The sequence below is a fragment of the Nansenia antarctica genome (assembly GCF_963989245.1).
Source record: "Nansenia antarctica genome assembly, chromosome: 3".
Lineage (NCBI taxonomy): Eukaryota > Metazoa > Chordata > Actinopteri > Argentiniformes > Microstomatidae > Nansenia > Nansenia antarctica.
Genome location: NC_137688.1, coordinates 67,436,145 through 67,450,417, shown reverse-complemented (window position 1 = coordinate 67,450,417; position 14,273 = coordinate 67,436,145). Strand labels below are relative to the sequence as shown.

Below are 14,273 nucleotides of genomic sequence, written 5' to 3'. Positions count from 1 at the left end.
CACTAACCCCAAAGGCTCTTTTAAGAGCCACCCACCCTTTCAACATAAGACTAATTCCATAGCGGGTTGATCTCGCGTGCTACAATGTTGTAGTACTTGAACGTGCAGGTGATCTCGCCACACTTTCTGTGCACGCATGGCCAATATATATTGTTTAATATTACTGGGGAATCACCCATCATATATAACCACAATATTAAGATAAATCACATTTAAATCACCATGGAGGTCCTCATTTAACACCCTAAACTGCACAAGTGGCACCGGAACAGCCAACTGAATGTCCTTTCTGTAGATTGTTCTAGCAGTTAGGTGCACAGGAATTAAAAGCGGATTTATCCAATTTAGTGGGGAGCCTCAAGAGTTAACCAATCTGAGAACTTAAACACAGATGGAATGGAATGGAATGGACTTTATTTGTCATTGCTACAGTACAGGTACCAAACAACGAAATTTAGGAGGGGTGGCTCCCCTGGTGTTAGGAAAGAAAAAAAAAATGTTTTTATTTTTTAGAAAAAGCATAAAATCACAAGAAGGTAAGGAGCTGGTTTACATCGATAAAGGCTATGTACACAATCCACTGTACTATACTGCACAGATAGTCAACTAGGGTTGTCATATTGCACAAAAGTGTCACAGTTTGCAGGCTTGAAAATGTACATGTTTGTGCCTCAGCACTAGCTGCCATACAATCCGTCCGGACTGTCCTGGGCCCAGAACTTAGGCCTTTTCTGTGTTCAGGGCCTTGACGGCCCTGTGGTAGAAGCAGTCCTTCAGTCTGTTTGTCTTAGCGGCCGGGGTCCTGTACCTCCTGTTCGAGGGCAGCCTGACAAAGTGTACGTGCCCAGGGTGGGTCGGGTCCCTGGAGATCTTGGAGGCCCTCCTGAGACAGCGTGTGTTGTACAGCTCCTCCAGAGAGGGGAGGGGGGCGCCGGTGATCTTCTGTGCTGTTCTCACGACTCTCTGTAGCGCGTTTCTCTCCGCTGTTGTGCAGCTGTTACCCTGAATTGTAATAATGAGATTAGGTAAGTAGGGCCTGGAGGACTTTACAGTGGGGGAAATAAGTATTCAACATGTTTAACTTAACATATTGCTATTGCATCTATTCACATGACATTAAGACCAGACATGATATCAACTCAATAAGACCATACAGATGAAGCAATGGTAATAATCCACTGTAGCAATAAAGGGGATGACACAGGCAAGAAGTATTGAACTCTAACTGAAATTTAGTTCAGCCTCATTCCAGTGATGGCTTCAAGATGCTTCGAGATGCTTCAAAATGCTTCGAGATGCTCGCTGTATGAAAGTGAGTGATGAGGATTTTAGCCGTTCTTCAACACTGAGTCTTTAAGTCTTGAAGATTCTGGGGGTCTGCTGGTGAATATTGATCTTCAGTGGCTTCCACACGTTTTATATTGGATTTAAGCTGCCGGTTGACAGTCCAACACCTTTACTTCCTCCCTCTGGAACCAGCTGAGATGTTTTGGATCGTTGTCCTGCTGGGAGACCAGGAGCATCTTCCCTGGTCTTCTGGGTTCCACCAGAGCTCCACCGTGTGAAGAGAAGCAGCCCAACGCCGTGACGCATCAACCTCCCAACTTCACTGTAGGTATGTAGGAACTTTTTTCAGGAATGTTACAGTTTCTTTAGCTGTGTAGTTTGATTAACTTAATACCAATGTCTAATCTTAATGTAATGTGAATAGCTGCAATATAAATATGTTGAATTACAACAATTATTGATGTGTTGAATACTTATTTCCCCCACTATAAAAGGGAGTAATGAAGAGGGAGAAGTTGTTTAGCAAACATCTTTATCCAACGTGACTTGGAACCCTAACCCTAACACCAAATACATTTGACGTAAGTGAATCATCAGATACATGTTTCTGTGATTTGGTAAGTAACATAGATTTTGTCTTTCCAGAATTACAAACAAAGTGAATGCAGACTGTAGCTCAGAAAGAGCCTGGTCAGTCATGGGGGTAATAGCCTACTGTCAGAGGCGCCCCGTCCATAGAGGCAACCAAGGCAATTGCTTGGGGCCACCAAACAAAAAGGCCCTTTTTGTCAAACTAAAACTGTCCTTGGATGAATGTATTTTCAATGGAAATCATGGCATTCAGCGTTCAGTCGCTCTGAGTCTGCTCGCGCTGCGCTGCGCTCGCACAGCTTGTTTGGTGCGTTCGTAAACTCGCTCTGAGAGCGCCGGCGCGCACACTGGGTTCAACGTCTAAAGGGGACCGAGTCATTCGATTGGACGAGAGGCGTTCCACGAGTGCCGGTCAGATTTCCAAAAGCGACTTTACGAACGCCACCCGCTGCAGCCAAGGCACGAAAGCAGCGATTCTAAAAGGTTACTGTATGTCAGGGTTCAGAGTATAGAGCAGGTTCAGAGTAGGGTTCAGCAAATAGCAAACAGCAAACATAAGTAGAGTGCAAAATAAGTAAGAAGCTGCAGAGTGCAAAAATGTAAATAAGATGCAGAGTGCAAAATAAGTAAGATGTCTTAGGCAGGCAGACAGACAGACAGACAAGCAGGCAGGCAAGCAGGCAGGCAGACAGACAGACAGACAGACCCAGTGGAGTCATGTAAAATGTAAATAAGAACACCAGCGGTTTCAGAATATACTTGTTTATTGATTTTTTGATTTATTTGTTTATTTATTTGTTGTTCTTGCTCTGTTTGATATTACATATTAATGTTGCTGTTTCAGAATGTGAAAACACCAGCAGTTTCAGAATGTAAGTGTGTTTAGAGTTGTAATAAGCACAGTGATTTGTATGTATCTAATAAGTGAGTTGATATTTCATTATTTATATTGCTCCAATTTGATGTTACTACACATGGCTCCTTTGTTGATCAAATACTCGGACGTGTGAGTGACTGTTAATTGATACATTATGACATTTATAATGAATTCCTTTGTTTCAGACTGTTTTTTTTACTTACACACACGAGCGCGCGCATATGCGCGAACTTCGTAAAACCGTATTATATTTTAGTGTCAGGGAAATAAATACATTTTAAAATGTCCACATCGTCACCCGCCTAAGACCCTTACCAGGGGCCTCCAATAATGTTGTTTGCTTAGGGCCCCCAAAAGTCTAGGGGCTCCACTGCCTACTGTACAACAGTGTCATCAGCATATCAATACCCTTTACAATTATTTACAGATAATCTAATCCAAAGGATTAAATCACACTTTCAATATAAAATCTCCATTGATGCTTTTTAGTTTGGGACAAACCTTAAGCCTTGTCTGTGAAACCAGCCCACTATGTCTTAACTCTATTCAGTAATGTTCAAACCTTCTATAGAAGGGTTAGGGTTAGGAAGCATGAAGCCTGATCCAGGTCTATTTCAGACAACCTCTGAATGGGTAGGTAATGGTCGACCATATCTAATGCGTTGGAGAGATCTATAAATAAAGCAACACAATGTTGTTGTTTTTCTGATCTAGGCAATCATATCATCCCGATGACATTAGGCTGGCGAAATGTGTGACAGGTGTGTGCAACGACTTGGAGTGGTCCAGCTTGATAGCTTTATTAGGCCTGTGTTTCCCTTTAACTTGACGACCCATTTGTTTATGAATTTCTGCATCTGTGCACACTTGGTCCTCTTTCAACCTGTTTCATTTATATTTTCGTTTTATGTGAAGTACGCTGTAACTTGTTTTGGGGAAAAAAGTGCTACATAAATAAAGCGTTTATTAGCGAGAGATTGATGCAACTGTAAGGCTGTAGGCCTACTTAGTCCATTATAGTACTACTCTTAGGTCGTTGATATGTTCGTCGTCTTCATTGTCGGACATTTCATATTCAGGATGAACACAATGTTGTTCAAGACGGACGACACAAGTCACAGGGAACGAATCAACCATTTATCGTGTCAGTGATATGCTGGTAATATGGCAATTGATTGTGGAGACTTCCTCACAGGCAGTGGCGGCTGGCCGATAGAGGGCGCTGGGGCGCCGCCCCCACCTTCACTTCCTTGTTGCGATTTGTAAAAGTTTTTTTTTTAAATAAACATTGTTTATTCACAAAATGCGGCTGATATTCTGTCGGCGCCTATCAGCATTCATTAAAAATCCTCCAATACAATAAACATTTTTATCTGTGTGTGTGTAAAACTCACTGTTAAAATACATAGGGGGGAGAACGCGGGGCGCCGGTCAATGAAAGTCTATGCCAGGACGAATACTTTTGGCTTACACGTGAGCTGTAGCAGCGCTCCAATTGGCTGTCTCTATTTCTTGGCCAGGGCGCACAAATGTGCGTCCCTGAATCTCCGGTTGTATTGCAGACAATGCATTATGCTGAGGACTTTCGACTTCCGGTTTTCCGGACTTCGGGCTTCTAACGTGCAAGCACCTATCTTCGAACTATTCATAGCAATATGCGCGGGGCAAGGCGGAGGTACGGGTAAACACGGCTCATGTTCTGTCATCAAAGGTAAGAGTTGGTTTTCTTTAACTCAGCTGATGCATTGCTGTTGTTGTTTACCGAATGCTCCATCTGACTGTCACACTGTGATTGTACTTGTGTAAACAGTAACACAGACGGAGTGAATTTCATGAATGAAAGTGAAAGTTCTGTCACAAAATGCCGTTATTTGTGTTACAGACATGGTCTGGTTGTGTTACAGACATGGTCTGGTTGTGTTTCTGACATGGTCTGGTTGTGATACATCATTGAATGTGTTGACCTGCTGTGATGTGTTGACCACCATCACTCTCCATCATCATCCATCATGTGTCTATGAAATAGATAGTTACTGTACTACTGACTGCAGCATTCATCTCTGCTCATTGATGTAGCCATGTCACACAGACACATAGTACACATATTCATCTGCTACCTTTATTAACCTGAGTGTAGCTGTGAGGCCTGTACTAGCCTTGTTGACTAGACTTCCTCCTTGTCTGACACTGGGTATTGGACCGTACCGACGTCCATAGACCGGTCACTCTTCCACCTCAGTGTCTGTAGTTGACAGGGTAACTTCTCCATGGCCCACACGGTCATTTTAAGGGTGAAAGTTGAAATTATACAGTGGTTGTAATGCCAGTGCGTGTTTTATGCGCGTGCACGCGAAAAAAAATTCGCGCGCACGGGAAAAAAATTCGCGAAAGAGGACCCCCCCGCCACACTGCTGTGCCCCACCCAAAATTTGGGGCACCAGCCGCCACTGCTCACAGGAGACATGTCTTGTCCATGAAGATAGGGGGAAGTTAGACAAACAACTCGCCTGCCTGCCTTCATTTATTATTATTTTTACAAACAAAGTTATGATCGCAATTTTAAGGCTATACTATCTAGTTTAGTAGCCGAACATATTCATCATAAGACTGCTGATATACATCCTCGACACGGACGACACACGTCTCAAAATATCATCGTGTCAGGATTAAAATGCTGGTGATAATATCGCAATTTATTCCTCAGAGTAAACATGCAACAATCATAGTCTAACTATGGCTTTCACCTGTCTTGTCTAGATTTAATAGGAGGGAGAGGGACACCATCTGAAAAATCACCTATAGGGACAAGCTCTCAGCCCCATCCCCGCGACTGTGTTTCACGACCACCAAAAGAGCTCATATTTATAACACCCCGCACCACATCGGGGGACCCTCAACCTTTGTACTCCCTTACCAGACAACCTGGCTACCTGGACAACGAGTGCTGGTCCCAATCGTATGCAATTTAAGACACTTTATGAGACAAATAACACAGGAAAAGCTGTGCGCACCGCTCCCTCCGACAGTGGAACGGTGGGGTTTTGAGAGAGTCACAACAAAACACACGAAGCCTTCGCGGCTCACATGACTTTATTCTAAACGGAGGCAAGTCTGCTCGCTGGCCCGTTTGCATTTGGACCTCAACTCGGCACCACTGGTGACTTTTAGCCCGTTATTCGCGAGGAGAAAACACAGGCGCCCGAACATTTCGGCAGCAGACTGCTGAGCAGGGATGGTTGAGTCTGCACGGTTCTCATGCCGCGTTTAAGGACAGCCCCCTGCTCCGGGTTGAGCTTCATTCTCACAGAGCAGCTTTGCAGACTAGTTGGTTTACCGGAACGAACGAGACTTTCTACAGACATGGCAGAAGTCGCACCAGCAGCAGCCCCCGCGCCGGCCAAGGCACCTAAGAAGAAGGCAGCAGCCAGGCCCAAGAAAGCAGCTGGCCCCAGCGTTGGCGAGCTCATCGTGACGGCCGTGTCCGCATCCAAGGAGAGGAGCGGCGTGTCTCTGGCCGCGCTCAAGAAGGCGCTGTCGGCCGGTGGCTACGACGTGGAGAAGAACAACTCCCGCGTCAAGGTCGCCGTCAAGACCCTCGTCACCAAGGGCACTCTGCTCCAGCTCAAGGGCACCGGGGCCTCCGGCTCTTTCAAGCTCAACAAGAAAGCCGCCGAGGCGGTCAAGAAGCCGGCGAAGAAAGCCGCCGCCCCGAAACCCAAGAAGGCGGCCACAAAGAAGCCTGCCGCTGCCAAGAAGTCTCCGAAAAAGGCAAAGAAACCCGCTGCTGCGGTCAAGAAGTCTCCCAAGAAGGCAAAGAAGCCCGCGGCAGTCACCAAGAAGGCCACCAAGAGCCCCAAGAAAGTCAAGAAGGCCACACCGGTCAAGAAGGCTCCGGCTAAGAGCCCCAAAAAGGCCGTCAAGGCAGCCAAGCCCAAGGTAGCCAAACCCAAAACGGTGAAGCCCAAGGCAAAGAAGGCAGCCCCAAAGAAGAAGTAAACATTCAAAGTGTTCTTTCCGACACCATTTGTACCACAAAAAGGCTCTTTTAAGAGCCACCCACATTTTCGTAAAAACGCATTATCATCCATGACGACAGGAAAAGTCGAGTGTTTATTTTAGTATTGTACACCAGTGTCAACCACGGACTTACACACACGACAATCATGGTTTTACTTATTGAGTAAATAATGAGCAGTAATGAGAGATTTGACATCTAGGTCTAGTTTACACTTTGACGCTATAAAGTGTCACTCGGTAGATCTGTGTGCGGGAGAGGATGGTGGGGGTATGACAGTGTCCATAATGATAAAGTTGCATATAATATCAACATATACAGTTAGTTCCTCTTTCCGTTACACCAATACGTTATATTTGGACAGAAAGGCGGGAGATAACAGAACACTTTTCGCTCAGTCAGGAGTAACGTACTACAGAGAGCTGGGAACGCACTTCACAATGTACATATTATATACGTATCAATTATATATTATTATTATTATTATTATTATATTATGGCATATACTAGTTTTTGTATATTGAATATGTCATGTCAGGTCTTCTGACGCTGGTTTTCTCTGTGTACCACATGTACAAAAGAAGAGATTTGGTGAGGCTGCATTCTCATTTTATGCACCCAAAGTGTGTCTCCACTGCCAGTTTACATTAGGGATGCAACCTCAGCGCATATGTTCAAGTCAAGACTAAAAACCCATCTTTTTAATATTGCCTTTAAATGACTAAATAATTAAATTAAGATTATATAATGATTACATTTCTATTAATATTTCTGGCGCGCGAGGGAAACTCACAAAGACAGAAGTGTCACAATCTCTGTCTCTTGATTGGATGAGGTGACATCGACCCAGTGGCCAATGAACGCCGTCAAGGCGACCTATAAGAACGACGCTCCAAGCGGCAGAACTGTTATCTGAAATTATTTTCTTCATCTTGTTTGAGATCCCACTAAACCGTCACCATGTCAGGAAGAGGCAAAACTGGAGGCAAGGCCAGAGCAAAGGCAAAGACCCGCTCTTCTCGCGCCGGGCTTCAGTTCCCTGTGGGCCGTGTCCACAGGCTCCTACGCAAGGGCAACTATGCCCATCGTGTGGGCGCCGGCGCACCGGTTTACCTGGCCGCCGTGCTCGAGTACCTGACTGCTGAGATCCTGGAGTTGGCCGGCAACGCCGCCCGCGACAACAAGAAGTCTCGTATCATCCCCCGTCATCTGCAGCTGGCCGTCCGTAACGACGAGGAGCTGAACAAACTGCTGGGCGGTGTGACCATTGCTCAGGGTGGTGTGCTGCCCAACATCCAGGCAGTGCTGCTCCCCAAGAAGACCGAGAAGCCCGCCAAAGCCAAGTAAAAGTTCTACTACGGCTTTGACCCCACTACTTAACCCCAAAGGCTCTTTTAAGAGCCAACCACTTCTCTCTCCAAAAGTGCAGTCCATGTCTCCCTCCACTGTTTGTCTGCGTTATGAGTGTTTCATGTTGTGAAGAACACTAATTGTGATTTCATGTACGAGGCAGAGAACGCACCCATACATATTACACAGGGTTGGGCAGAAAACATCCTCGTGATGTCACTGCCTCAGCATTTGAAATAACGTTTAGTCCTTTTTTACGGTTTTAAACATCACCCCTTCCTTGTGTAGTGGACCTTGTTCTTCCATAATAATAGTTTGCGTTTGTTGGTTCATCATTTGTATGAACTGGGTGAGGACAACTAGTTATGAAACTTTAGATTAAAATTAGAGGACAACAATGTTGAAATTATAGATTTAGAATAGAGGACAACAATAATGAAATTATAGATTTAGAATAGAGGACAACAATGATGAAGTTATAGATTAAGGATAGAGGACAACAATGTCCACAACAGCAGCGAGATTAAAGGACGTCCAATGGCACACAACCAAAGACAAAATAAGTGTCTGCACCACGCTGATCTCTGTACATAATGTTTACACTGTTCTTGTTCATTTGTATTCATATAGTCGTACATTACATACTTTTGTGTGTGTGTGTGTGTGTGTGTGTGTGTGTGTGTGTGTGTGTGTGTGTGTGTGTGTGTGTGTGTGTGTGTGTGTGTGTGTGTGTGCGCGCGCGCGATGTCCTTTTGCTTCAATAATGCCCGTAATGCCAAACGTTGTCCCTAGTAGAAGCTCCTCCCTCTACAAAAATTCCCCACAAGAAAAAAAGAGGCAAGCGATAGCGCGCGCTTCCTGTACAGCCTGGTCTCAATCACGTCCTCGTAGCTGAGATAAATTCACCCCACAACTTCATCGAAGTCATAATCGTACTGAACTCAACATGTCTGGAAGAGGAAAAGGAGGAAAGGGACTCGGAAAAGGAGGCGCCAAGCGTCATCGCAAGGTTCTCCGTGATAACATCCAGGGAATCACGAAGCCCGCTATCCGCCGCCTGGCTCGCCGTGGGGGTGTGAAGCGTATCTCTGGTCTGATCTACGAAGAGACCCGCGGTGTGTTGAAGGTGTTCCTTGAGAACGTTATCCGTGATGCCGTCACCTACACCGAGCATGCCAAGAGGAAGACCGTCACCGCCATGGATGTTGTATACGCTCTGAAACGCCAGGGACGTACTCTGTACGGCTTCGGCGGCTAAACTATTCGTAAACTCAACCACCCCCTACAAAAAACAACGGCTCTTTTAAGAGCCACCCATCTCCACACAAGAGAGTTGATTCCATTGTTATAACACATTTTGTCAGGCCTGTACATTCAACGGGTATAGCTGTCATGAAAAAAACATACGTTGCCAAATCAATGTCAACGCAAGTAAATGCGTAGTCTTGGCATTCCACGACTAGAAATGACCATCCCACATGTGCACTCTAGAAAGAAAATGGTTATTATGGATTATCACGCACACAACACAGTGCAGCCCCTTTTTCTATTGCGCATCTAGTGATAATAATAATGCATGCCCTTGTACCATCCCAAAAGGACAATTCCTGGTAGTAATCGCTAGGCTGGTTGGGAGTTTGGGGGACTTGGTGTTCTATGTATATCATTCTCAATCTTCCTCTTGACGTTTTCATGTTAATATCGCCATCGGAAACAAGGCAACCCGACAGCAGAGTGAAAAAGTAAGGAAGGGGTGGCGGGGAGGAGCTCGCGCGTGCGCAGATAATGTATTTACCCGCGAGGCAGGCTAGAGCTTTGGAAGTGGATGTCAGCAGCCCCCTAATTTGCATAGCCCCACCTTTATATTTCGGGTGTGCGTTTGCCGCCTCTTCATTCGTTTCTAAGAAGTAACGAGCCACTATCAACATGCCTGAGCCTGCGAAGCCTGCGCCCAAGAAGGGCTCCAAGAAAGCCGTCTCCAAGACCGCCACCAAAACCGGCAAGAAGCGAAGAAAGTCCAGGAAGGAGAGCTACGCCATCTACGTGTACAAGGTCCTGAAGCAGGTCCACCCCGACACCGGCATCTCCTCCAAGGCCATGGGAATCATGAACTCCTTTGTCAACGACATCTTCGAGCGCATCGCCGGTGAGTCCTCTCGCCTGGCCCACTACAACAAGCGTCGTACCATCACCTCCAGGGAGATCCAGACCGCCGTGCGTCTGCTGCTCCCCGGTGAGCTGGCCAAGCACGCCGTGTCCGAGGGCACCAAGGCCGTAACCAAATACACCAGCTCCAAGTAAACAGATTTTCGTCTGTACTGCTTACCCCAAAAGGCTCTTTTAAGAGCCACCCACCCTATCAAAAAAAGAAAGCAATTCCATAGTGAGTTGACCTCGCGTGCTACAAATCAGTCGAATTTATATGCTGTACTGATTGTGTGTATTGTAACAAGTAAGTAAAATTATACAGTATTTATACAGCACCTTTCCCAGACCAAGGGTCTCAAAGTGCTTTACATAACAAGGAAGAAAACACAAATAAAACAGTAATACAGGAGTGAAAGCCACAGCAGGTTAAAACAGGCAGAAAGCATACATAACATAAACAAGCATGTATAAGGCATATGTATCAATTACTCAATGTTACAATTTTCAAAGACTCCAGTCCGTGAACGCGCCGGAGGTTTTGCGCGCCTTTTTTGTTCCTCACTTGTTTGTTGCTCACTAGTTGTCCAAAACGGTTTCCTCTATTAATATAATGGACAGGAGTGACTACACTGCATACATACGCATGGCCAATTTCTCGGGACAGGTGGATTCAAAATAAATAATAAAATATAATAATAGTTTAAACGGCGTTCACATGTGGATCTACCATCACCTCCAGGGAGAATCAGACCGCCGTGCGTCTGCTGCTCCCCGGTGAGCTGGCCAAGCACGCCGTGTCCGAGGGCACCAAGGCCGTGACCAAGTACACCAGCTCCAAGTAAACAGATTTTCGTCTGTACTGCTTACCCCAAAAGGCTCTTAAGAGCCACCCACCCTATCAATAAAAGCAATTCCATAGTGAGTTGAGCTCGCGTGCTACAAATCAGTTGAACGTATATGCTGTACTGACTGTGTGTATTGTAACAAGTAAGTACAATGTATTTATACAGTACCTTTCCCAGACCAAGGGTCACAAAGTGCTTCACATAACAAGGAAGAAAACACAAATAAAACATAATACAAGAGTGAAAGACACAGAGGGTTAAAAACAGGCAGAAAGCATACATAACATAAGCCTGTATAAGCCATATGTAGCAATTACTCGATGTTCCAATTTTCAAAGACTCCAGTCCTTGAATGCGCCGGAAGTTTTGCGCGCCTTTTTTGTTTTTCCACTCTGCCATTGTTTCTTTCAACTGCTGGAGTAGTGTACTCACTAGTCGTCTAAAACGGTTTCCGGTATTAATATAATGGACAGGAGTGACTACACTGCATACATACGCATGGCCAATTTCTCGGGACAGGTGGATTTAAACATAAATCATGAATATAATAATGGTTTAAACGGCGTTCACATGTGGATAATCTCGTACAATCAATAAGTTAGCCTACCACTACCGCCAAGACATGCCCACTTATCTATCGATATGCCTTCATATCACCCCCATTATGTCATTAACTGGCCAAGTCAGTGTGACAAGTCAATAAAATAGCAATTCCATAGTGTTTTGAGCTGACGTGCTACAATGAAGTCGACGTTATAGTATGGTATAGTATATATTATATAGTACTGGTGTTTAATAACTCGATGTTACAATCTTCAATGACTCCAGTCCTTAAGTGATATCCCTCCCAAAGACCTCTTAATCCCCACTACCTCCCAGTACAGGTTTCTCCACAGTAAATAAGTTAATAATGAAAACATGTAATTCTTCCTTTTTCTAGCATTGTGACTGCCTGGTCCTAGCATAGATGTATTTTTCTTATGATGACTGATGGATGATTCTTAGACAACCTGGCTAACTGGACAACGAGTGTTTTTTCAAATGTTGTTCAGAACCAGACTCGACCAATAGAATCTAGTGTCAGGAGTCGCCTACTTTGCATAGCTCCCCCTTTATATAGCGGCTGCACTACCTCCACCCTTTCATTCGTTTCTGAGAAGTAACGAGCTGTTTTCATCATCATGCCTGAGCCTGCGAAGCCTGCGCCCAAGAAGGGCTCCAAGAAAGCCGTCACCAAGACCGCCAGCAAAACCGGCAAGAAGCGCAGAAAGTCCAGGAAGGAGAGCTACGCTATCTACGTGTACAAGGTCCTGAAGCAGGTCCACCCCGACACCGGCATCTCCTCCAAGGCCATGGGAATCATGAATTCCTTTGTCAACGACATCTTCGAGCGCATCGCCGGCGAGTCCTCTCGCCTGGCCCACTACAACAAGCGTCGTACCATCACCTCCAGGGAGATCCAGACCGCCGTGCGTCTGCTGCTCCCCGGTGAGCTGGCCAAACACGCCGTGTCCGAGGGCACCAAGGCTGTGACCAAGTACACCAGCTCCAAGTAAATCGATTTTCGTCTGTATTACTTACCCCAAAAGGCTCTTTTAAGAGCCACCCACCCTATCAATAAAAGCAATTCCATAGTGAGTTGAGCTCGCGTGCTACAAATCAGTCGAACTTATATGCTGTACTGACTGTGTGTATTGTAACAAGTAAGTACAATGTATTTATACAGTACCTTTCCCAGACCAAGGGTCACAAAGTGCTTTACATAACAAGGAAGAAAACACAAATAAAACATAATACAAGAGTGAAAGCCACAGCAGGTTAAAACAGGCAGAAAGTGTTGTGTACCTACTGTGGTTAGTAGGCTACTCAAATAATCACGGAGAAACGGACGGTAGTTTACTAGTTTCTTTACTTGGAGAAATGACCACGTTACATTGCATGTGACTTCCTACATAGGAAAGCTGGGAGGTACGTCCAACAGGTACGTAATCACGTAGTGACGTAACATACTCAGGCCAGGTAGAATAAACAATGCTAGAGCAATAGATGCAAACCCAAATACTCTACAACTCCTCCCCTTCTAGATAACAACAACATTAACACCATAGCATTTACTAGGTTGAACATAACTAACAATACCCTTGCTTTAAACGGATAACTAAACACACTAGTGTCTTATTCAGAGAGATAGTTTGTCTGGAGGTCTGTGGGTGCGTGTTGGATAACGTCTCTCCTCCGGGGGTGTGACCCCCGGGCTCGCACCACCAGCAGGGAGACCCAGGCGTGGGGTCAGGGGCCGACCAGGGCTAGGCAGACACCCCGTTACACGGTCGGAGGTCGGCAGGCCCCGGCTCTCCTGAGCAGTGTTGGAGGTAGGCAGGCTCAGGCTCTCCTGAGCAGCGGTGATACGTGCAGCAGGATCCACCACCTCTTCTGCAGTGCGTACCTCTGACCTCCGTAGTTGGTCAAGGTGGCGTCGCCAGACAGTGTCAGGAGCTACTTCTACAGTGTAGGACAAGGGCCCTTGTCTTTCTTTGATTATGCCGGGCACCCACTTGTGTTCTCCACGGTAATCCCTGGCCAGCACAGTCTGTCCAATCTCTAGTTGACGTGTTTCCCTGTCGTGCGCCCTTAGACCCTGTCTGATCTGCCGATCCATTACAGTCCGCCGCAGATTTGGCTTAAGCAAGTCCAGTCTTGAGCGTAACCCACGTCCCAGGAACAGCATGGCGGGTGTCCGGTTAGTAGTAGCGTGAGTGGCGTTACGGTAGGCAAACAGGACATTGGCCAGCTTCTGACGTAGAGAGAGAGAGGCATCTGCCATAGCTCGCAGACCTTGTTTTAGGGTTTGTACGAACCTCTCGGCGAGCCCGTTGGTAGCCGGATGATAGGGGGCTGATGTTATGTGGCGAATTCCATTGAGCTTCAGGAACATCTGGAATTCATTAGCCGTGAATTGTGGACCATTGTCACTCACCAACTGTTCGGGGATACCAGTTCTTGCAAAGAGGCTTCTCAACACGTCGATCGTGTGGGCTGTTGTCGTGGAGCTCATGGTGAACACTTCTGGCCACCTTGAGCATGCATCGACCACCACTAGGAATGTTGTCCCCATGAATGGACCGGCGAAATCAATGTGGATACCTTGCCATGGGGATGC

General features: G+C 46.0%; 6 protein-coding genes across 6 annotated transcripts in view; 5 read left to right on the top strand and 1 right to left on the bottom strand.

Annotated features, from left to right (window-relative positions):
• Positions 1 to 14,273, bottom strand: part of LOC308152062 (histone H1-like) — a gene marked incomplete at both ends in the record, with an annotated part of 166,941 nt that overhangs the window by 79,512 nt on the left and 73,156 nt on the right. The window lies entirely within an intron of this gene.
• On the top strand, positions 6,116 to 6,751 carry LOC308152066 (histone H1-like; the record flags this gene model as incomplete). The annotated part of the gene is made up of 1 exon (XM_080524976.1): positions 6,116 to 6,751. The coding sequence occupies one exon, from the start codon at positions 6,116 to 6,118 to the stop codon at positions 6,749 to 6,751; it is 636 nt and encodes a 211-aa protein (XP_080381102.1).
• Positions 7,731 to 8,117, top strand: LOC308152088 (histone H2A-like; the record flags this gene model as incomplete). The annotated part of the gene is made up of 1 exon (XM_080524998.1): positions 7,731 to 8,117. One exon carries the CDS (start codon positions 7,731 to 7,733, stop codon positions 8,115 to 8,117), a length of 387 nt encoding a protein of 128 aa, XP_080381124.1.
• On the top strand, positions 9,067 to 9,378 carry LOC308152119 (histone H4; the record flags this gene model as incomplete). Its single annotated transcript, XM_080525029.1, has 1 exon — positions 9,067 to 9,378. The coding sequence occupies one exon, from the start codon at positions 9,067 to 9,069 to the stop codon at positions 9,376 to 9,378; it is 312 nt and encodes a 103-aa protein (XP_080381155.1).
• LOC308152104 (histone H2B-like) lies at positions 10,047 to 10,421 on the top strand (the record flags this gene model as incomplete). Its single annotated transcript, XM_080525014.1, has 1 exon — positions 10,047 to 10,421. One exon carries the CDS (start codon positions 10,047 to 10,049, stop codon positions 10,419 to 10,421), a length of 375 nt encoding a protein of 124 aa, XP_080381140.1.
• LOC308153165 (histone H2B-like) lies at positions 12,295 to 12,669 on the top strand (the record flags this gene model as incomplete). The annotated part of the gene is made up of 1 exon (XM_080526254.1): positions 12,295 to 12,669. One exon carries the CDS (start codon positions 12,295 to 12,297, stop codon positions 12,667 to 12,669), a length of 375 nt encoding a protein of 124 aa, XP_080382380.1.